A 23,452-nucleotide genomic window follows, 5' to 3' on the forward strand; every position below is an offset into this window, starting at 1 on the left:
AGATAGGGGGATGAGGGTGGATGGTTTTAAAGGACTTAGAAAAAGAAATGATAGATAAGAGGGTAGGAAACTCAGGAGAATGTCTTCACAGAAGAAAAAGGTTTTATTTGTTTTAAGAACTAGGGAGTGGTTCATTGGTTCACCCTCCTTTGAGAGTGAATAAAAATCATAAAATATAAACAAACATTGGGTTTTAGAACTAGATTAGTCAGGACTCTCCAGAGAGACAGAAACAATAGGGCATATGTGAGTATTTAAGGACAAGGGCAGGGGCTGTAGCTCAATGGTAGAGAACTGGTCTACCATGGATGACGACGCAGGCTCAGACACACCCTGGTACTGCTAAAACAAAATCCCAGTGCTACTCATAAAGTCATCCTAAGTATCTGAGAAGGGATGTGTTATGAGGACTGGTAATGCCATTGCAGAGGCCAAGAGATTTAATAACATGCTGTCTGAAAACTGGAGAAACAGAAAAGCAAGTGATATAACTCAGCCTAGTTAAGTTGACACAGAAGATTGACCATCACAGCCACGATACCTCACTAGTAGTCTGATAAAAGCAGCTGGGTGGAGTGTCTGGAATTAAAACCCTGCTCAGTGAGTTAGAGAATACACGGAAGACAAGCAGAAATGCTGGTTAGACAGACTGTTCTGAGATAAAACAGGAAACCGAGACTTGGCTGTTATGGATTTGGAGGTTTGTCTTGTCTTGATGGTGGGAGACAATGGAATATGCTTTTACCCTGTGAAGGCACCAAGGAGGTACTCAGAGAAGCAAGAGAGATTCCAGGAGGTTTCAGGCAGGGAGCTGTGCATAGACAGTCTGGTCCCCGGTTGGGCACAGGCCTTGAACCCTAGTGACCCCATAGGTGGTGATTTCCACTTATGAGGAATGGCAGGTGTTCAGCCATGCCCCTTGGGTCCCTGGCTCCTGTTGTAGCTACAGCCTCCCACAGTCCCCCTCCCGTCCCCCACCCGCAGAGAGGTGTGTGGCCATCAGTCCTGTAAGCAATGCCCCAAACTCCTGGTGTTCTGGACTCCACCCCCACAGTTACCTGGCAACAGCCAGGTAGACCTGGCCCACTATAAAAGGGGCTGTTTGCCCCATCCTCCCTCTCTTACTCTCCTCTTCTCTTGCTCTTACTCTTGCCCTCTTGCTCCCCTTCTCTCTGCCCTCCCTTCTCCCCTCTCTCCACGTGGCCACGGACAGCGTCTACTTCCCTACTCTCTCCCTCTCTCTGTCTTTCTACAATAAACACCTTAAAACCATGGACTGCCTCTTCTCATCTGGATCGGCAATGCTGGAGCAATAGAGCAGGCTAACCTTCTGCTAGGAGGCCTCTCTGCATTCCCAGACATTTCTACTGCCACAAAGCTAGCGGCCAGCCAACCCAAGCAACCTGCTCACCAAAAGACTTTCCTCCCTGCAGGACCCAGTCGGAGCTCCCTCCTCTTGCTCTTTTCAGTCCTGGGCCAGAGCCTGCCCTGGGGCCCCCTGCTCCATTCTCAGCTCTTCTGTGGCATACAGCAACATCTGGGATGTCCTAGAGCCTAGAACCTGTCGTATTAGGTCTCTGTGCAGGCCTGGGGAGACCGAGCCAATTCCAGCAGGTCCTCGGAGATCTCAGACTGAGCCTTCCCCACCTCTGGAGTGGGGTCCTACGGCTTCTTACAGCCCAATTCCCACTTGGCTGCGTGGTGTCCGCCCCCATGAATAGCCCTAGCCCTGTGGCAGGCCGGACTCGGGACCCCATTTTTGACTCATAAGGAGGCATTTTGTTGAGAGGACAAGGTTGAAAGAATGTGTCTCTGATGAAGGAAGAGAGGGCTTAGAGGGCTACAGAAAGTAATGTTAAGGAGACAGCCACATTCTTATGCTTAAGAACAGAACTGTTTGGTAGGATCTGAGTTTAACCAGATGGAGTCAGAAGAGGGCAAAGGAACTAAAGGTTGTGTTCAATGAGGAGGTTCTAAGGCTTTGGACTCCTGAGTTCAAAGGGAAGGAAGAACATGAGTGGTCTGATGGACAGTGGGCACTCAATTGATCCTAGGCCAGGAAAGGATCCTAGGTAACAGGGCTGAGGACCCATGACCTAGAATAGTGGGTGGCTACAGTAGAAACTGAAGGCCTTGAAAGCGTTTGTTATGACCTGCCACGGTTATGACCATGAATAGAAGGAGTCGAAGTGAGGACCAATGTGAGATCAGTGTGGAGACAGAGGGCAAGATACCTGCCCCATGCTAGGCAAATAAGAGATTGCCAAGTATGGCAACTGCACAAGAGAGAAATACATCAGTCCTTTGTGCTCTGGTAGCTTTTTTTTTCTGTAAACAATGAAAGATCTGCCCTTACCTGGCTCTGTAAGACAATTGGTCCATACTTAGGATCCTAAAGTACATACTAGGAGAAAGCCCAAGAAAAATGGAGAACTAACAATAGCCTGGTGACTGATAAGGACATTCCAGGTTGGTTACTCTTAATGAATCTTGAATTCAGTGTTCTCTCATTGAAAAATTTCCCTAAAGATATATTTTGTAATATCTCAGGAGTGACATTGTTTGGGATAACCGGTTACAAAGGAAAACTCAAACTGGAGAGTAATAAAGCATTGCGTCAGAAGCTAGGCAGGTAATAGATAATTTACAGGGGGTGTTGCCACTGGAGTCATCAAGAAGAAAAATAGACTCTTGCGTTCAAAAGACCTTGGAATTCACACAAGGACAAGGATGTAATAACAACATCTTTCAGGTTTAAGATCAACATGTTTGTGCTGGAATTTAGCTCAGCCTTTCAGGGGAAAAAGTTTGAACTCTGGAGCTGTAGAAACTGGAGGTTTGAATTCTCCCCATCACTTATTAGATTAGTGACCTTGGAAATTTACTTCATTTATTGGTACTTCCAGTTTCTCATTTAAAAAAGGAGGATTAAAATTGCTCCTACCCCACAGGGTTATAAATGAAGATGAGGAGAAGCAATTAAGTGGATATTACAGTAACTGATAGTGCCAAGTCTGTAAAAGTGGTGGACAGTCATTATCACCATCATCGTCATCATCATCATCAACTAGTGATAACAAAAGCTTCATTGCAAGCTGAAGAAGATTAAACAAGTTGAAATATGCAAAAGTACCAAGCATGCAGTCGTGCACCAAATGCTAGGTAATGCTTAGCTAGTATTACTCTGACATTGGTCAACAGGTTTAACCCTCCAACTCATTATAACATCTAAAAGTGAGAGAGAAAAACCCAATCTCTCCCTCTCCTGAGCCCCAGCTTTGTTTAAGTCAAACTCTGGGGACTTTTGGGGGCAGGGGCAGATTTTCATGGTAGTAGATACAGAGCCCCTATTAGGTTTGAGGTAAACAAACCTATGTCTCATTTAGCCATATTAGATCTGGGAGCCTACAGCTGTCCTGAATCCTGTTGCTCTTGATCTGCTTTCCCCTGCAGCCATCACTGTTGTGGAAGATTTACCTCTGATTCCTGGCCATTGCTCTTGGACACAGCCCATGACAGTTCTCACCTGAGAGTAAAAGTGAACAACCTGGATTTTATGATGTTTTCTAACCATTACATAAGACTCTTCACACGCATGCTCTGCTGAAGCAAATGAACAGGACATGACTATCAGCATTCTCTGAATCTTTCTAAGAATGAAGCTGAGGCTCAAAGACATAACTGATCCAAAGATTGTAGCCTCTGAGGGGCATAGGCAAGATTTTAGTCTGGATTCTCCGTGACTCTAACACTCTGTTCTCAACTCTCACTCATACCATGGACACGACACTGAACATTTTCATATTACTTACTTTTTCTTCTAGCAATTAAAATTCTTTTCCTTTAGCCATTAACTAAACATTTTCATATCTTGCTGGATCCTAGGGCAACATTCAAGGATCCTATTGTGACAGTTCTGCAAGACTACTCCTCTCCTTTGCCTTTCAAATGAGAGTGTGTCATAAAATTGAATGATGATTGACTATGTACCTTAAAATTTCAATGAGCATAGTGAGGATTCTGTGTGCAGGGTACAGTGTTATCTGCAAAGATGAATTTGAAAGAGGACTTGTTCAGGTTGTGGAAAGGGAGGCTCCCCTGTTATTAGAGTACAACAGAGAGGGTGGAGAGTCCCCTAGAACTCATTACTAAGCATTCCCCAGGATTATGCGAGAACATAGAAGCTATTAGTTCTGCTCCCTTGAAGAAAGGGAAAGAATAGAGAGGTAGAGAAGATGAGGGGATAGTGTTGCAAGTGGAGACAGTGACAGGACATGGGTGTGGAACATGGAGATCGTGGAATCCCGAGGGAGTAGTGTTTGGCTTAAGGAAAAGGAATTATCGACAGATGCAGTTATAAAAACACCTTCCAATTATTATCCGCTTTGAGATGTGGCATTTTGTGCACATGTTTTTCAAGTATAGACAGGTTACTGTGCACTCAGCAAATCTTGATGGTCAAACCCACCAAGGACAGGCAAGGATGGAAAGAAAGAAATACTGGATGTAGAGATTTATGGAAAAGAGTGCTTTGAAATTCTACCCTCTGCAAATGACATGGCCATTGTACCCTTTGGTGACCTGCAGAAGACCTGCACAAGGTCAAACCAACAGGGTCAGTCAACATTCCAACAAGCAACACTAGTTCCACTCAATGGGTTACCAAAAAAGGGGGGCGGGGAGAAAAGCCCTGAAAGCAAGGAATGCTATAGCAGCAGGCACCCAATACTACCAACCCCTGGTAGGTGCCAATCACAAACCCCAAACTATTTTACAGGACTAACTGTTCTGAACCAGTGGTCCTGTAACCCATTTCTTACGTTTGACTAATTTGCTTGGTCAGTTCACAGTCCTCAGGGAAACCTGTTTGCCAGCTTATCAACAAGGATATTACAAAGACTCTAGATAAAGAGATGCACTGGAAGAGGAATGGGGGAGGGGAGAGGAAGACAAATTCCTATTCTTTCCAGCTATGTTGTTCTCAAGGATACCATGAGCCTAGCTAGCTATCCTGAAGGACTCCAAACCCTGCCGTTTTGGCTGTTCATAGAGACTTCATTACACAACTTTTCATTGCCTCATTCCCATGCAGACCGGCTGTCCAGAGCTGCAGTTATATTGATTGATAGGCCTCTGTCTTTTAATGGATTCCATTCCAGGGATCTCTTGGCTTGTTCTTTTGATTTGATAGAGCTTACCTGATCTGAACTACAAGATACAAACAGTTTAAGACTTCAATGCCTAAGATGGGTATAATCTGTCCTTACCCTAGACTTCTGGAGATGAGAGTGTTCTAGGTTGGAAATAATTTCTTTATTTGGTTCATTCTCTCCTAGATCCCAGGGATCACTCACTCACTGTTCAGACATCAGACACCATTTTCAAATAAAACCCCTCCTCGGATTTCCCCTGTTATTACAGGAAGGGTTAGCACTGAAATGTTGTGCCAGGAAGGGCTCATAAGCCCCAAAAGACCACCAAGGAGCCATTTCTGATGTAATAGCATTAGAGCCTCTCTATTAAGGCTCGGGCTTGGGCTCTCCTTCAACCCAACCCTGTCAAAGGATGGGAAGGGAAGGCAGAGCAGCCTTGAGCCCTCACCAGGACAAGGTTTTATAGGAAAATAGGAGCAAGGGAGGGGTGTTCAGTCTGAGAAGCATCTAATAGAATGACTATAAACCAACAGGTGGGTGCTCTGAAGCAAGACCATCTACAATTACAAACTGTCTGAAAGTACTTCTGAACCAATCAGACTAGTCTTTCATTAATTGTTGCTAGGGAGTAACTCTGGCCAGGGACAAGCTGTGAGGTCCTTCCTGGTATGTGTGAAAATATCTTCAAAAAATTATAGAAGAAAACTTTCCAAACCTAAAGAAAGAGATGCCCATGAACATACAAGAAGCCTACAGAACTCCAAATAGACTGGACCAGAAAAGAAATTCCTCCCAACACATAATAATCAGAACAACAAATGCACTAGATAAAGATAGAATATTAAAAGCAGTAAGGGAAAAAGGTCAAGTAACATATAAAGGCAGACCTATTAGAATTACACCAGACTTTTCACCAGAGTCTATGAAAGCCAGAAGATCCTGGACAGATCTTATACAGACACTAAGAGAACACAAAGGCCAGCCCAGGCTACTATACCCAGCCAAACTTTCAATTACCATAGATGGAGAAACCAAAGTATTCCATGACAAAACCAAATTCATACAATATCTTTCCACGAAGCCAGCCCTTCAAAGGATAATAACAGAAAAAAACCAATACAAGTACGGAAATCACGCCCTAGAAAAAGCAAGAAAGTAATCCCTCAACAAACCAAAAAGAAGACAGCCACAAGAACAGAATGCCAACTCTAACAACAAAAATAAAAGGAAGCAACAATCACTTTTCCTTAATATCTCTTAATATCAATGGACTCAATTACCCAATAAAAAGACATAGACTAACAGACTGGCTACACAAACAGGAACCAACATTTTGCTGCTTACAGGAAACCCATCTCAGGGAAAAAGACAGACAGTAGCTCAGAGTGAAAGGCAGAAAACAATTTTCCAAGCAAATGGTCTGAAGAAACAAGCTGGAGTAGCCATTCTAATATCGAATAAAATTGACTTCCAACCCAAATTTATCAAAAAAGACAAGGAGGGGCACTTTGTACTCATCAAAGGTAAAATCTTCCAAGAGGAACTCTCAATTCTGAATATCTATGCTCCAAATACAAGGGCAGCCACATTCATTAAAGAAACTTTAGTAAAGCTCAAAGTACACATTGCACCTCACACAATAATAGTGGGAGACTTCAACACACCACTTTCATCAATGGACAGATCGTGGAAACAGAAACTAAACAGGGACACAGTGAAACTAACAGAAGTTATGAAACAAATGGATTTAACAGATATCTACAGAACATTTTATCCTAAAACAAAAGGATATACCTTCTTCTCAGCACCTCATGGTACTTTCTCCAAAACTGACCGTATAATTGGTCACAAAACAGGCCTCAACAGATACAAAAATATTGAAATCGTCCCATGCATCCTATCAGATCACCATGGACTAAGGCTGATCTTCAATAACAACATAAATAATAGAAAGCCAACATTCACGTGGAAACTGAACAACACTCTACTCAATGATACCTTGGTCAAGGAAGGAATAAAGAAAGAAATTAAAGACTTTTTAGAGTTTAATGAAAATGAAGCCACAACATACCCAAACTTATAGGACACAATGAAAGCATTTCTAAGAGGAAAACTCATAGCTCTGAGTGCCTCCAAAAAGAAACTAGAGAGAGCACACACTAGCAGCTTGACTACACACCTAAAAGCTCTAGAACGAAAGGAAGCAAATTCACCCAAGAGGAGTAGACGGTAAGAAATAATCAAACTCAGGGACGAAATTAACCAAGTGGAAACAAAAAGAACTATTCAAAGAATCAACCAAACGAGGAATTGGTTCTTTGAGAAAATCAACAAGATAGATAAACCCTTAGCCAGACTCACTGGAGGGCACAGGGACAGCATCCTAATTAACAAAATCAGAAATCAAAAGGGAGACATAACAACAGACCCTGAAGAAATCCAAAACACCATCAGATCCTTTTACAAAAGTCTATACTCAACAAAACTGGAGAACCTGGATGAAATGGACAAATTTCTAGACAGATACCAGGTACCAAAGTTAAATCAGGATCAGATTAATGATCTAAACAGTCCTATATCCCCTAAAGAAATAGAAGCAGTCATTAATAGCCTCCCAGCCAAAAAAAAAAAAACAAAAAAAAACAAAAAACCCAGGACCAGATGGGTTTAGTGCAGAGTTCTATCAGACCTTCAAAGAAGATCTAATTCCAGTTCTTCAGAAACTATTCCACAAAATAGAAGCAGAAGGTACTCTACCCAATTCATTCTATGAAGCCACAATTACTCTGATACCTAAACCACAGAAAGACCCAACAAAGATAGAGAGAACTTCAGACCAATTTCCCTTATGAATATAGATGCAAAAATCCTCAATAAAGTTCTTGCTAACCGAATCCAAGAACACATCAAAACAATCATCCATCCTGACCAAGTAGGTTTCATTCCAGGAATACAGAGATGGTTTAATATACGGAAATCCATCAATGTAATCCACTATATAAACAAACTCAAAGACAAAAACCACATGATCATCTCGTTAGATGGGGAGAAAGCATTTGGCAAAATCCAGGACCCATTCATGATAAAAGTCTTGGAAAGATCAGGAATTCAAGGCCCATACCTAAACATGATAAAAGCAATCTACAGCAAACCAGTAGCTAACATCAAAGTAAATGGTGAGAAGCTGGAAGCAATCCCACTAACATCAGGAACTAGACAAGGCTGCCCACGTTCTCCATATCTATTCAACATAGTATTTGAATTCCTAGCCAGAGCAATTCGACAACAAAAGGAGATCAAGGGGATACAAATTGGAAAGGAAGAAGTCAAAATATCACTTTTTTCAGTAATATTCCTAAAAATTCCACCAGAGAATTCCTAAACCTGATAAGCAGCTTCAATGAAGTAGCTGGATATAAAATTAACTCAAACAAGTCAATGGCCTTTCTCTACACAAAGGATAAACAGGCTGAGAAAGAAATTAGGGAAACAACACCCTTCTCAATAGTCACAAATAATATAAAATACCTTGGCGTGACTCTAACTAAGGAAATGAAAGATCTGTATGATAAGAACTTCAAGTCTCTGAAGAAAGAAATTAAAGATCTCAGAAGATGGAAGGAGGTCCCATGCTCATGGATTGGCAGGATCAATATAGTAAAAGTGGCTATCTTGCCAAAAGCAATCTACAGATTCAATGCAATCCCCATCAAAATTCCAACTCAATTCTCCAACGAATTAGAAAGGGCAATTTGGAAATTCATCTGGAATAACAAAAAAACCTAGAATAGCAAAAACTCTTCTCAATGATAAAGGAACCTCTGGTGGAATCACCATGCCTGACCTAAAGCTTTACTACAGAGCAATTGTGATAAAAATGGCATGGTACTGGTATAGCGACAGACAACTAGACTAATGGAATAGAATTGAAGACCCAGAAATGAACCCCCACACCTATGGTCACTTGATCTTTGACAAGGGAGCTAAAATCATCAAGTGGGAAAAAGGCAGCATTTTCAACAAATGGTGCTGGCACAACTGGCGGCTATCATGTAGAAGAATGGGAATTGATCCATTCCTATCTCCTTGTACTAAGGCCAAATCTAAGTGGATCAAGGAACTCCACATAAAATCAGAGACAGTGAAACTTATAGAGGAGAAAGTGGTGAAAAGCCTCAAAGATACGGGCACAGGGGAAAAATTCCTGAATAGAACAGCAATGGCTTGTGCTGTAAGATCTCGAATCGACAAATGGGACCTCATAAAATTGCAAAGCTTCCGTAAGGCAAAAGACTCAGTCAATAAGACAAAAAGGCCACCAAAAGATTGGGAAAGGATCTTTACCTATCCTAAATCAGATAGGGGACTAATATCCAATATATATAAAGAACTCAAGAAGGTGGACTCCAGAAAATCAAATAACCCCATTAAAAAATGGGGCTCAGAGCTAAACAAAGAATTCTCACCTGAGAAATACCGAATGGCTGAGAAGCACCTGAAAAAATGTTCACCATCCTTAATCATCAGGGAAATGCAAATCAAAACAACCCTGAGATTCTACCTCACACCAGTCAGAATGGCTAAGATCAAAAATTCAGGTAGCAACAGATGCTGGTGAGGATGTGGAGAAAGAGGAAAACTTCTCCATTGTTGGTGGGTTTGCAAGCTTGTACAACCACTCTGGAAATCAGTCTGGTAGTTCCTCAGAAAACTGAACATAGTGCTACCGGAGGATCCCGAAATACTTCTCCTGGGCATATATCTAGAAGATGTTCCAACTGGTAAGAAGGACACATGTTCCACTATGTATATAGCAGCCTTATTTATAATAGCCAGAAGTTGAAAAGAACCCAGATGTCCCTCAACAGAGGAATGGATACAGAAAATGTGGTAATTTACACAATGGTGTACTACTCAGCTATTAAAAAGAATGAATTTATGAAATTCCTAGGCAAATGGATGGATCTGGAGGGCATCATCCTGAGTGAGGTAACCCAATCCCAAAAGAACTCACATGATATGTACTCACTGATAAGTGGATATTAGCCCAGAAACTTAGAATACCCAAGACACAAGATACAATTTGCAAAACACATGGAACTCAAGAAGAATATAGATCAAAGTGTGGACACTTTGCCCTTTCTTAGAATTGGGAACAAAACACCCATGGAAGGAGTTACAGAGACAAAGTGTGGAGCTGAGACGAAAGAGTGGACCATATAGAGACTGCCATACCCGGGGATCCATCCCATAATCAGCCTCCAAACACTGACACCATTGCATACACCAGCAAGATTTTGCTGAAAGGACCCTGATATAGCTGTCTCTTGTGAGACTATGCTGGGGCCTGGCAAACACAGAAGTGGATGCTCACAGTCAGCTATTGGATGGATCACAGGGCCCCCAATGGAGGAGCTAGAGAGAGTACCCAAGGTGCTAAAGGGGTCTGCAACCCTATAGGTGGAACAACAATACAAACTAACCAGTACCCCCCGGAACTCGTGTCTCTAGCTGCATATGTATCAGAAGATGTCTTAGTCAGCCATCATTGGGAAGAGACCTCCTTGGTCTTGCAATCTTTATATGTCTCAGTACAGGGGAACGCCAGGGCCAAGAAGTGGGAGTGAGTGGGTAGGGGAGTGGGGGGGAGGGTATGGGGGGACTTTTGGGATAGCATTTGAAATTTAAATGAAGAAAATACCTAATAAAAAAGAAAAAAAATGAATATTAAAAAAAAAAAGATAGAGACCAGTCCCAAGATGGAGTAGGTTTGGCCTCTCACCCCACAAATCACCATGAACTTTGCATGTAGAAACAGTAAGAATAATTTCTTTACCCATAGTGATTGGAATGTTGTGATGAGATATTTTAAAAGGGAACTTTTTCCATCGAATGTTCTGAAACTGCAGGAGACCCTCTCAATGTGGGAATATGTAACCTTTGAGAGGTTTGTTGGCATATCTTTCTTTGACTATCTTCTTCTTTACATAATCAAAACTGTTTTTTTTTTTAAATCATATCTTGAGTTCTCAGAAGCTAAGCAACAGCTAGCATATGAAATTATCCTCTCAATGCCCACTAACCATCTTGGACTTCTTAGGTTCATTTTTCGCTTTTGTCATTGTTTGTATTTCTTATGTTATTGGGGCCAAGGGTCCTTGAAGGAAACTTAGTTTAGCACAGCTTAGTTAGCCAGTGCTGGATCAAGTTTCTAGAGTCTGACACCAGCTAGTTTATTTTATATTCATTTAAGTACAGTACAATTTTGAAAAAGAGTCTCCTGGTAACAATGATTCCTATCCCACGTGCACAGTAACGCTTAAGGTGTGATTACATCAGTAAATTACATGTGACCATGAGGGTGGACTCTATAGCTTAAGGGCCTAGGATCTGGTGTGGTCTCTACCTGAAACAGTGTACAGGTTCAGTGGGCTGTATGTTACCTATGACATCTCCTTTAAGGATGGGTTCTATTGACCTAGAAATGAAGCTAAAGATAGAGGTCTAGGGAGTAGTGTATGGTATAAACATAGTAGTCTTGGGGGATTTGAGTATGGCCTAGCAAAGCTTATTAGGTTAGTAACATCCACTCCCCGCCTGCTGGGTAGAAAATGTGTACATTTCCTCCACTGAGGAGACAACCCTGCTTGAGCACCATGAGTGGTTTCTCCAGTGCTTATCTGTGAGCATTTGTACTCTCTACACTATGTCAGCCATTTTTCTTTTCATTGCAATGCTATCTTTTAACCCTTGCATTGGATTGGACATTGATTGGCATATTTAAAGTTTTTGAACATTTATTTTAGTATTATTATTATTTTGAGAATTTCATACATGAGAACTCTGTTTACATTATTTCTACCTCACTCTCTCCCCTTCCAACTCCTCCCATTTCCCCCCTCCCTCTCAACCTTATGACCTCTTCTTCTTTAATTATTATTGCTACAATACACACACATGAGTATATATTCTGATGGGTCCATTTAGGGTTGCTCTATGCATGTGTGCTTAGAGATGACCACGTAGGATTGGCTAACCTATCAGGAGGCTCATTTTTAATTTTTAAGAGAGTTTTCTTTTGTGTTTTGGATGTTCCTACTTTTGTATACGCCTACTTTTATAGAGGTAGTAGTTCTTCTTGTTTTGCAAGGAATGTTATTGTTGTCTTTGTTTTTGATTTTTTTACTTTTTTTTTTTTTGAGACAGGACTATGCTGCATTGCCCAAACTAGCTTCAGACTCCAGATCACTCTGTTTCTATGTTTTTAGTGCTGGTAGTACAGGTATGTAATGCCCTACCTGGCTTACTGTATGCATTTTCAAATGTCTTAATTTGCTCATTGTGTTTTTAGAGGTTCCTAAACCAACAAGAAGTAGTGGCTATCTTGAATATGTCTTTCCATCTTCAATTAGCTAAGTGATTTTAATCTCTTGGACCAGTTTATATTCAATAATGGACATCAAACAGTATTTGGAAACTATGGTGGGTGGGACTAGTTAAATAGTAGGTTTTGTTGTAGGTCAGTCTAGCTGAACCCTTTTGCCGGATGACTAAAGAGAACCCTTCACTGGCCAGGGTACCAATGCTCTTGAAGCAGAGCAGGAAAATGACAGCAGGCCCAGCTTCAGGACCTGGGATGTCTTTTCTCCTTCACCTCCATGTGCATCCTCTGCCTGCAGAGGCTCCTGATGGTATTCCCTATCAGTAAATGTCTACAATTTTCACAACAGGAGGAAGAGGCAAATTCCCAGCTGCATGGGTTTCTAAGTTCTTTTTTAAAAAGTATTTTTAACTTGCTATGTAGCTCAAGAATATCAAATATATTTCTGTCCTCAGAAGTGTCCCTGTATCTCATTTTCCAAGGCTTTGTCTGAGTTCCCGTTTTGCTCTTTTTCAGCTTTTTTTTTTTTTTTTCGATGTCAATGCATGTGAATCGCTCCATGGTAGAGGAAGAGCAAACTGCATGGTAGAACACAGGCATGTAGAGAGAAACATGTCACATGTTCTTTATCAGAGCAGGTCATAGAGCTACCCCTGACTCTAAAGAGCAGAGATGAGAGATCCTGTTGGGCCCTGAGAACCCAATACTGTTGGACAGCAATGATTAGTAGCATTGATAAAATTGGGTCCTAATCAGAAAATCTGGCCTTATAGAAAGAGTTTGTACATTTTGTTCTCTACTCCACTGACTAACTTGGCGAATAGTATGAAGTGGACAGAGTGGAGTTCAGATGTGTTGGGGATGGCGATGCATCTTCTTGAGAAGGCGTTTAGAAGAGTCTTAGTCAATCCCTCATTTTTCTTCCAAAAGAACAGGAACATTCAAAGTCCTTCCAGTGACCTTTCTGTTGGCTTCTAGGATGGAATCATTTTTCAATCATTTCAAAACCTTCCTATTTTTACCTTTATCAAAATATTTCTCCAATCTCAAACATAAAGGGCATGTTAGAAGGAAGAAAAGCTACAGAAATATTTTCCTGAAGAATGGTGTGTGTGTGTGTGTGTGTGCACCTCTGTGTGTGTGTGTGTGTGTGTTATGTGCATGTATGCTTGTTATGTTGGACATGGATGAAGTTGCACTCTTGCTGCATGTTTATGGGTAATTAAAGATGAGTCTCATAGGGCAAACTGAACCTAGCAATTCTGAATCTAGTTTCTATCCTGCTTCCACGAGATACTATTTCTTGCTCTGTGATTGGCACTTTCCGCCACTCGGATTAAAATCTTAAGAAACAAAAGTTCCACAAAAGTGATAAGAGGCAGTTTTGAGCAGTTGGTTTAGAAGAGTGCAAATTATCCAACGCACTTACAAAAAATTACTTCTCTGTGTGTGTTGGGGGTGTGGGCATGTGTGTGCAGCTGCATGTACTTGTGTTCACACATGGAGTCCAGAAGGAGGAGCAGGTATCCTCGGTCATCCTTTCTTATTCCCTTGAGGTAGAGTCTGTCCTTGAACCTAGGGACTGTGTATTTTCAGCTAGGCTGGAAGCTAGCAAGCCATGGTTTCCCTATTGCTGGGGATACAAGCACACATGAACTGCCCAGCTTGTAACATGGGCGATCATGATTGTGTAGCAAGTGTTCCACATAACCGAGCAAACCAGAGTCATTCCCCATCCCCACGGAATCCAAGAGAGCAGACTGAATATTCAGGATGCAATTCCATTTTCCAGTTGTTCTCATACCAAAGGTAATCCAAGCTTCCCTTTTATATAGTAAAACTTTTGGTTTTATTTGAACTATATATATATGTCTGTCATGAACAATTCAAGCCAAAGAGAAAAGTGCAAAGGGGAAAGTTATTCAAAAGACTGTCTAACATGCCCACAAGAATGACTGGTGCGACATCAGGAGAGCGTCATTTCAAGCATCTCTAACAACATGAGCAGATCCGACAGAAACCACAACTGACTCTGCTTCTCTACCTTGCTGGTTCTCCTGCCTCTTTAAAGGCTTTTTGGTCTGAAAGTCCAACAGTTAGACTCAGACCGTGCCATCATCTCAATGTTACCACAGTGGTAACTTGACTGGCTTCCTAGCTCCAAGTGATGCCACAATGCAATGGTTACTAGATGACTCGAATTCAGGCATTTGGATCCCACAGAGCCAGTAAGTCGTATTTATAAAGCAGATGCCTGTATCTCCATTTAACAGGTTAGCAAGGAGCATTACACCTTCAGGTCCAGACAGAGAAATGAGTGATGGAAAACCTGACTTATTACTATCGAGTAGTACAGATAACACGTAGCAAAGACTCAAATCCAAGCACTGCGGCTCTAATATATTTCTTTCAACTATTGTCATCTAAAGCTTGAGTTGGGCCGAGTGGACCAGGATGATCCCATGCATATGCCTGACAATCATCTGAGGCTGTAGGGCTCAGGCCTCCTCCTCCAAATGGTCTTTTCAAAGGGTACTTTGGATTTCTTTGTTTGGCAGCTAGATTTGAAGAGCTTCGTATGTCATCCAGAGAATTATGTTGATGCAGCAGCAGCCTCCAGATATGTCACCGGACTGAGTTGTCCCATGGGATACAGAACACACAGCCAGCCAGCTAGAATCAAGATCCTTGAGTCACATATTGAGAGAGGTTTAAAAATATGTCTTTAAATTCTTTTGCCCCTATTTAGAATTGGGGTCTGTACACTGGTGATGCTTAATCTTGATTGTCAACTTGATTGGATTAATAAAAGCCTAGGAGATTAGTGAAGCACACTTCTAGCTGCTTGTAATGACATACTCAGAGACAATTAAATCATGAGGGCTCAGGCTTAATCAATAGATTAATCACTTGATGGATTCATAATGTGGTAGCAGTACTGGGAGGTAGTAAAAGATAGGAAGTGGAGCCTCATGGGAGGAAGTCTCTGGAGGTGTGTTCTCAGGCATCCTTTGGCCTGGCTCATTGGTATTTCCCTTTTCTTTCTGCTTCCCCTCCCCCAGCAAGTGAAGATTGCACTGTGCTACAAGTTCCTGCTGTTAAGATGACTTCTCCAAGCACTTGATGCCAAACAACAAGAGGCTGGACACTCTGAAACTGTGAGCCCACAATAAGACTTGACTCCTTTGTTTCTTTAAGGCATGTTGGTCATAGCAACTAAAGAAGCAGAAAGAGAACCTTTCCTTTGACTCAGGGCTGGCTTTAGTGGCTTGCTTCCCCAGCTAGTAGGACAGAGAATATAACAAGAGGGATGACTTCCAAGGATAGGGCAGAATAGGCCATGAGCCTGGTTCCTTTCAGAGTCCCATGCTGGGGCAGGCCAACTGCCAGGTAAAAAGTTTGCCATGTTGGAAGGACTGAATTTGCAGATAGTCAACAGCCAATGTTGCATGTCAGTTTACATGGGTGAGCCGTTTTGGAGGTCTGGCCCAGGTGAACCTTCAAATGGCAGCAGCTGCAGCTGGTATCTGATTGCAACCAATTTAGAGACTTGACAGAAGAATTGCCCGAGGAAGCCCATCCTAAAATTTGAGCTGCAAAATCATGACAAAATAAACCAAGCCACTAAAGTTTGGTTCACTCAAAGAGCAACGATTAACTAGAACAATTGACTCATTAGTGCCTGAGCAGTGTTATGTGCCCCCCTACTCCTGTGCTGCGCTGGTCTTCTCTCCACAGAGTGTAATTATAGGTAACAAAGGGCAAACATGTCTGCTCGTACCCTGCTGGTCATTAGTTGAGTGTCTCCGGGACTTGCCTTCTTAATCTGAGCTTTATCAGAGATTACACAAGACTATAATTGGCCTACAATGGGTGTTACCAGTAGGTGTTCAGTTTAGGGATGACATATCTATCAATCTAGAGGTATTACAATTCTTGCCTTTATTTTTACTTTAATCTACACATTCCTTGGGATTGAACCCAGGGCCTTGTATGTGTTAGGCAAGCACTGTGTACCACTCAGATACATTTTCATCCCGAGAGGAGAGGCATTCCTTTTCAACTTCTTGGTATTTAAAGTTTACTCATTTTCTTTCTTCTTTTTTTAAATTTTATAAAAAACAACATTTAATTGAGGCTGGCTTACAGGTTCAGAGGTTCAGACCATTATCATCATGGCAGGGAACATGGCAGTATCCAGGCAGGTATGGTGCAGGAGGAGCTGAGAGTTCTACATCTTCATCTGAAGGCTGCTAGAAGAATACTGACTACTAGGCAGCTAGGCTAGGGTGAGGGTCCTAAGCCCACGCCCACAGTGACACACCTACTCCAACAAGGCCACACCTACTCCAACAAAGCCGCACCTCCAAATAGTGCCACTTCCTGGGCCAAACACAAACTATCACAGCGGCTCTTCCTATCTTATTTCACCCAAAAGTTTACTCATTTACAAGAGACTTCTCATGCAAACCATTCTTTTAATCTAGTTTAACATTTACCCATTTATTCTAGGTGCAATCTGCCTCATAAGTGTCTTGCTTATGCATTCTATTTTCTCCTACTATTATACATACGAAAGGCAATACAGTAAGTCCTCAAATGAGCAAGTGCTTATTAGATCCGGTTTGTAGTGTCTCTCTTATCAGCTAAGGCAAATCACATGGCTAAGCCTACAGTTAATATGCTGAACTACACAAAGCCAGAAGATAACAACAGTTTAATTCACTGGGAGTGAGTACTGACAATCTACTACTTTTATTTTAAGGATAGGGTCTTGTAATGGATATTTTTGGTTGCCAACTTGACTATATCTGGAATGAACTACAATCCAGAATTGGAAGGCACACCTGTGATCCAGATCTTGAGGCCAGGAGACATAAGTTTCTGACCTGGATCTTGACATGGAGATCTTAAGGCATAGTGGCTATGAGTCCCAGGAGACGAAGGCAAGGAGATCTCTAAGTTCAAGGTCAGTCTGGGACAAAACAAGTCCCAGATCTAGGTGTGGTGGTATACATCTTCTGTTGGAGACCTACATAAGGACATTGGGAGAAGACTAGGACCTGGTTTACTGATGGCTCTGCATGATATGTAGGCACCACCCAGAAGCGGACAGCTGCAGCATTACAACCCCTTTCCAGGACAACCTGGAAAGATACAGGTGAAGGAAAATCTTCACAGTGGGCAGAACTTCGGGCAGTACACATGGCATTACAGTTTGTTTGGAAGAAGAAAAGGGCAGATATAGGGTTGTTCACGGACTCATGGGCTGTAGCCAGTGGATTGGCTGGATGGTCATGGTGTCTGTTCACAGCAGGAAAACCCTAGCAAGTTGGTGCCAGGGACTGGGGTATTGCTGCAATAGGCCTGACCATGCTTTTGTTTGAAAGAATGTGGATTTGGGGGCTTTGGCTTTGAAAAGCAGTGGATTGCTTTAACTGGGGCTTAATGGGCCATGCTAGTAGGAATATGAAAGACTTTGTTGCTGAGAGTGATTTGAACTGTGCAGACCTGGCCCAAGAGGTTTCAGTGAAGAAGAATTTTAGTACACAGCCTGGAGACTGTTATTGTTTTGTTTTGTTTTGGTGTGGTATTTTGAACATTCAATGCAAGTCTTACAATGTACAACATTATTTTGGGCTGTCTTACAGGTTCAGAGGTTCAGTCCATTATTATTAAGGCAGGAACATGGCAGCATCCAGGCAGGCATGGTGTAGGAGGAACTGAGAGTTCTACATCTTTATCTGAAGGCCACTAGAAGACTGGCTTTTAGGCAGCTAGGACTACGTATTAAAGCCCACACCCACAGTGACACACCTACTCCAACAGGGCCACACCCACTCCAACAGAGCCACACCTTCTACTAGTGCTACTGCCTAGGTTGAGCATATACAAGCCATCACAGGTCTTTTTTTTTTTTTCTTTCTTTTTTAATTTTTCGAGACATGGTTTCTCTGTGTATCCCTGGCTGTCCTGGAACTCACTCTGTAGACCAGGCTGGCCTCGAACTCAGAAATCCACCTTCCTCTGCCTCCCAAGTGCTGGGATTAAAGGCATGTGCCACCACTGCCTGGCACCATCACAGGTCTTACGTAGCTCACATTGGCGTTGAAGTTGCTATGTACCTAAAGTTAGCTTAGGACTCCATGATCTTCCTGCCTCTGCCTTCCAAGTGCTGAGATTACAACTGTGTATCACCATGCCCTGCTTAACAATGTACTATTAACACATTTAGGCAATGACTTATAAGTGTATCCGGTGGGTTCTGAGAGAAACGGAACCTAGTGTGTGTGTGTGTTCCAACAATGACAAAGGTGGAGAACCCAGAAGCCACTCGGTACTGTAGAGGGTGTGGGTGCTCACCGATAAGCACTGGAGAAAGTAGGAATGTTAATCACACAGGGTTGTCTCCTCAATGGAGAAAATGTATGTTTTCCACCAAGAAGGCTGGGAATGTATGTTGTTAATAGCCTGGAGATCTTTGCTATCTATAGGGCTATCCCAGATTCTTTCTCCCTAGACCTCTCTTTGTTTTTCAGTCAATAGAACCCATCCTTAGAGGAGGTGTCATGTGCACTTCATAACCTGGTAACCTTTGTTCTATCTGCATGACCAAGATCACACCAGATCCTAGGCCCTTAAGCTAAACAACCCATCTTCATGGTCGAGGTCACATGTACTTTACAAATGAGTTTCAATGTAGCCTTAAGCTTTATTGTGCAGGTGGGATTGGGATAACTGTTACCAAGAAACTTTTCCAAAATTGCACTTTATTTAAATAAGTCTAAAATAAACTGGTCTGGTGTCAGACTCCAGAAGTCTGAATCAGCACCAGCTGACTGCTGGCTGAGCTGAGGCTCTTTCTTGGGCCTGGTGGTTCATTTCCCTGCTGCTGTAGAGCTTGCAGGGACATCCATCCTCCCCCCCCCCCACTTCCACAACACACACACACACACACACACACACACACACACACACACACTGCACATGAAGCTGGATGTGGCCACAGTCCAAATCTGGTGCTTAGGACTTGGAAGAGTCCTGAAGGGTTTCAGGTTGTCATTCCAGCTCAGAAGGCTGAAGAAGCGAACAGTGGCGTCAGTGGAGGGCAGCAGTAGGAACAAAGATGAACACGTTCTCTGGGGAGAATTAAAGGCAGTGTAAACAAGCAATATAGGAGTTTCAGAGTTTCGAGGAGTCCTCTTCCTCTCTAGGCTACCCAGCAGAAGGGGAAGGTCTCACCCCCCCTCCCCAGTCCCCCCCCCCCCCCCAGTTCACTCTTGAGGACATTAATTTTAACTGAAGGGTTTATAAAAGTACAGCTGATTGAACTCTGCGATATGCTTTAAATCATCTCTGGATTACTTATAATAACCAATACAGTGTAAGTGCACGGAAATAGTTGTTACACTGTTCCATTAATGGAATAATGAGAAAGTCTGCAGATACATCTTTTTTTTCCAAGTACTTTTGGTCTGAGATTCATTGCATTTTCAAATTCAAAACCACAGCTGTGGGGACTGACTGTGCTGTCTTATGTGCTTATAGCATATTCTCTTCATGCAAGGTTCTGAGCTGGCTGCAGCAGTGGTTACGATAAGGAAGGGATTTGGATCTTGATTACACTTGAGTAGATTTATCGTCTAAGCAGATTTATTTTTCTAAGATAGGATGCCTAAGTGTCCTCAGATAGGTTCAGATAAAGCAGTGATCTTCCTTACAAAGAAGGGAACGCTTCATGGAGGAGGTGACATTTGACCCTGGACTTGCAAATATCTAGGATCTGGGCAAGAGGGATGAGTCTCTCCTCCGCGGGGCACCAAAAGAGGGACGTAAATCCCCAGAGACCATTCGATAGAGGTTTATGACATTCTCGCCCTGGCTCCGGAGTTGACAATCTCAACTGTAAACAGCTGTCGGGTCAGGGAAGAGTATTCTCCTCCCCAAATCTTAAGTCTCAGCCTCACACCCTCCTCTTTTTGGGACGGGTTGAGCCGGCCCTGCCGCCTTCCCCAGGGTGCTGCCAGAGAGGGCGTTTCAGCGCCGCACTGTCTGGCCACGGTGGGCACTGTCTGGCTTGACGAAGGGTGCGGCTCTTTGTGCTTCACGTCCCTCAGGCCTGGGCTGGGTGCGGTGACCCCACGAGGCTCTTATCCATCCCACTGCTCCTCCAGGGCCGTCCAAACTCCAGATTTAGGTCGGTGCTTCGGAGAGCAGTGCGGGAGCTGCACCACCCCGCCGGGCATCCAGCCCTGAACTCTATTTTGCTGCTCCCTGCCGTGCATTTAACACAGGCGGATGCCGCCTGACGGGGTACGCACCCCTTCCTTTCCTTGCCACGCAAAGGAGTGGGTGGAGACTCCAGGATGAACGCCCTCCCAAGCGGCTATGCGCATGGGTAGCCCCGCCCAGTTCCCCGCCCACTCCCTACCGCCCCGCCCTCCTATCCCGGGCTCCGCCGCTAGGGGTGGCGGCTGCGGCTCCGGCCTGATTGTCACGGCGCGGTTGCTTTGAGGGCGCAGCAGCCCTACCGAGTGAGGCCGGCGTGAGGCCAGAGGGTGGGAAAGCGGCCGGCGGCGGAGGGCGGCGCCGGAGGAGGGCGGCGCGCGGTGACTCATCCCTCTGGAAGATCAGACACGCTCGCCGAGCTCGCCCGCGCCGCCGCTCCTCAACCGGGAGGCGTCTGCCCGCCCGCACCGCCCGCCCGCTCCGAGCTCCCGGCCCGGCCGCGGCGCAGAAAGTTTTCCCGGGCTCACGGCCTGCGGGAAGCGGAGCGGGCACGGCTGGGAGGCGGTCGCCGCGCGGGCCCGCCGAGTGCATGGTGTCGGGCGCCCGGGCCGCGCGTCAGGAGGACCCGGGGCGGGGCCGGGCTGAGCCCAGCTCCTGAGCCTCTGTCCAGCTGCGCCCCGAAGCCGTCTTCCCTTGGGACCGCTGCGGGGGTCGCGCTCCAGCGCCATGTCCCGGCTGCTGCCGCTGCTGGGGAGCCGGACGGCGCGCAGCCTGAGGCCCGGCCCTGCCGCCGCGCCCCGCCCGCCGTCCTGGTGCTGCTGCGGCCGGGGACTGCTGGCGCTCGGGGTCCCCGGCGGTCCCCGACTTCTGGGCACACACCCCAAGAAGGAGCCCATGGAGGCGCTGAACACGGCGCAGGGCGCGCGCGACTTCATCTACAGCCTGCACTCCACGGAGAGGAGCTGCTTGCTCAAAGAGCTGCACCGCTTCGAGTCCATTGCCATAGCACAAGGTAAGCGGGTGGGGCCGCCCGGGAAGACCTACTTCTCAGACCCCTGTCGCCTCCCCACACTCTGCCCCGCGCCTGGCACGGCCGAAAGGGGAAACTTTCCACCTCCCAAGTGTCCCCAAGACAGGACACGAGCGGATCGTGCCAGGCAGTTAGGGCCGAGCTTGGCTGGTGCCTCCCCTGGCCGTGGAATTTCGGAGCTTCATCCTGAAATGCCAGCTGACTCTCAGGGTTGTGTTTTAGTTTGTCCTGTGCCTCCTCTCTCCAGCCCTCCATTCCCTAAGCCTTTGGTGTCTTCCTGAGAACGTGTACCCATGCAGGTGGCATGCCCTGCCTGGTCTAAGAAAGTGCCAGGAACTGGGCAGGCAGCCGGAAACTTTCTTGAAGGTGTGTGGATGTCCCCTCCCAAGATGCTCTTGGTTTGTATATTGCTTCTCACATTTGGTTGTGAAATGGCCCAAGGAAATCTTTTCCTGGGAAGTGGAAAGATTGTATCGAGCCAGCAACTGAGTGTGTACTGGAAGCCTGGAGATTCAAATTGAACTCCAGAGTTTGTTTCCTTGGAGTTTGAAAGGATGAAGTGAGTTTTTGGGTGGTTGAGGCTAAGAAATCTGTGACTTGAAAATGAAAAGCACACTTCTACTTAAAAATAATTGGAAAAGGATGAAAGGAAAGCTATTTTTAAACAGACATGTTAAGATAGGATATTTTTAAGACAAGTGCGGAATGTGGTAGGTCAGAATTTGCGTGTACGTGAAAAGGCATTAAAAAGATGCAAAGACTACAATGGATTCAGTCTTTAAAGTGTTTGGTTTTGTTTTTTGTTTTTGTTTTTCTTGCTATGTAAATTCTGTTGCATACACAAAAACACAGCTACTCTTTTATGTGACATTTGGATGTGTTAGGAAGTTTTTAAATAGTTGAAGTTGGTAATATAAAGTATTATGTAAACATTCCGTAAGTTCTGAAGTATAGAACACTTCAGCACTGATTCGGAAAGTGGCTTTCAGGCATCTTGAAAGGTTGCGTTTGGCCTGTGCACGAGAGGAAAGCAAGCTCTTTCCTGATATTAGTATGACTTACCTTTACAACTTAAGAAACTTTTTATTGGTTGTATCCTTTACTACTCTGATTTTTTTTTTTTTCCAGTTTAGGGGATTGTGAGTCACTATAAAGTAATGGATAATTTCAGGCATTGCTTACCCACAACACTTTTTACAGGAAAATGCAGTATTCCAATCAATTCAGTTAGTAAATCACAACATTACAGAAATTCATAACTGAAAACTAGCATACCTTTAGTCTATGTGTGGCTTAAAAATACTCAAATTCTGAAATGGTTCTCTTTGAAAGCAATATAGACAGACGTATCTTAGAAAGTCAGTTTGTGTCGCTCAGGTGAGGCTATAAACATCACTTTCCCTTTTCTAAATCTAAGTCTTGGAAATTCTACATTGTCAACATGGTATAAGATTGGAGGATCCTTTGAATATAATTTTATAGCAGTTATTGAAACGCACGTTTTACAATATCAATACCTGACTTGCTAAATTTTATCTATTTTGCACATACCAGCAGAGTATTGGGTAGGAGTGTTACATTTTCTAATGAAGACAGTATTTTAAAATCTAAGATGGTTTAGCTATCCTTGGAAGGACCTCAAACCTCAAGTCCATGGAG

General features: G+C 43.9%; 1 protein-coding gene across 2 annotated transcripts in view; it reads left to right on the forward strand.

The window, feature by feature from the left end:
* The first annotated feature begins 20,988 nt into the window (after window positions 1-20,988).
* Tmem65 (transmembrane protein 65) overlaps window positions 20,989-23,452 on the forward strand; it is a 41,579-nt gene continuing 39,115 nt past the window's right edge. Inside the window, exon 1 of one of the 2 annotated variants that reach the window (XM_029469720.2) lies at window positions 20,989-21,775. In XM_029469720.2, the coding sequence (XP_029325580.1) occupies window positions 21,490-21,775 (286 nt within the window). In that variant the 5' untranslated portion in view covers window positions 20,989-21,489. The remainder of the gene's footprint in view (window positions 21,776-23,452) is intronic. The other variant, XM_021183609.3, reaches the window with a different exon arrangement.

The sequence above is a fragment of the Mus caroli genome, unplaced genomic scaffold (genome assembly GCF_978045245.1).
Source record: "Mus caroli unplaced genomic scaffold, Mus_caroli_1 scaffold_16, whole genome shotgun sequence".
Lineage (NCBI taxonomy): Eukaryota > Metazoa > Chordata > Mammalia > Rodentia > Muridae > Mus > Mus caroli.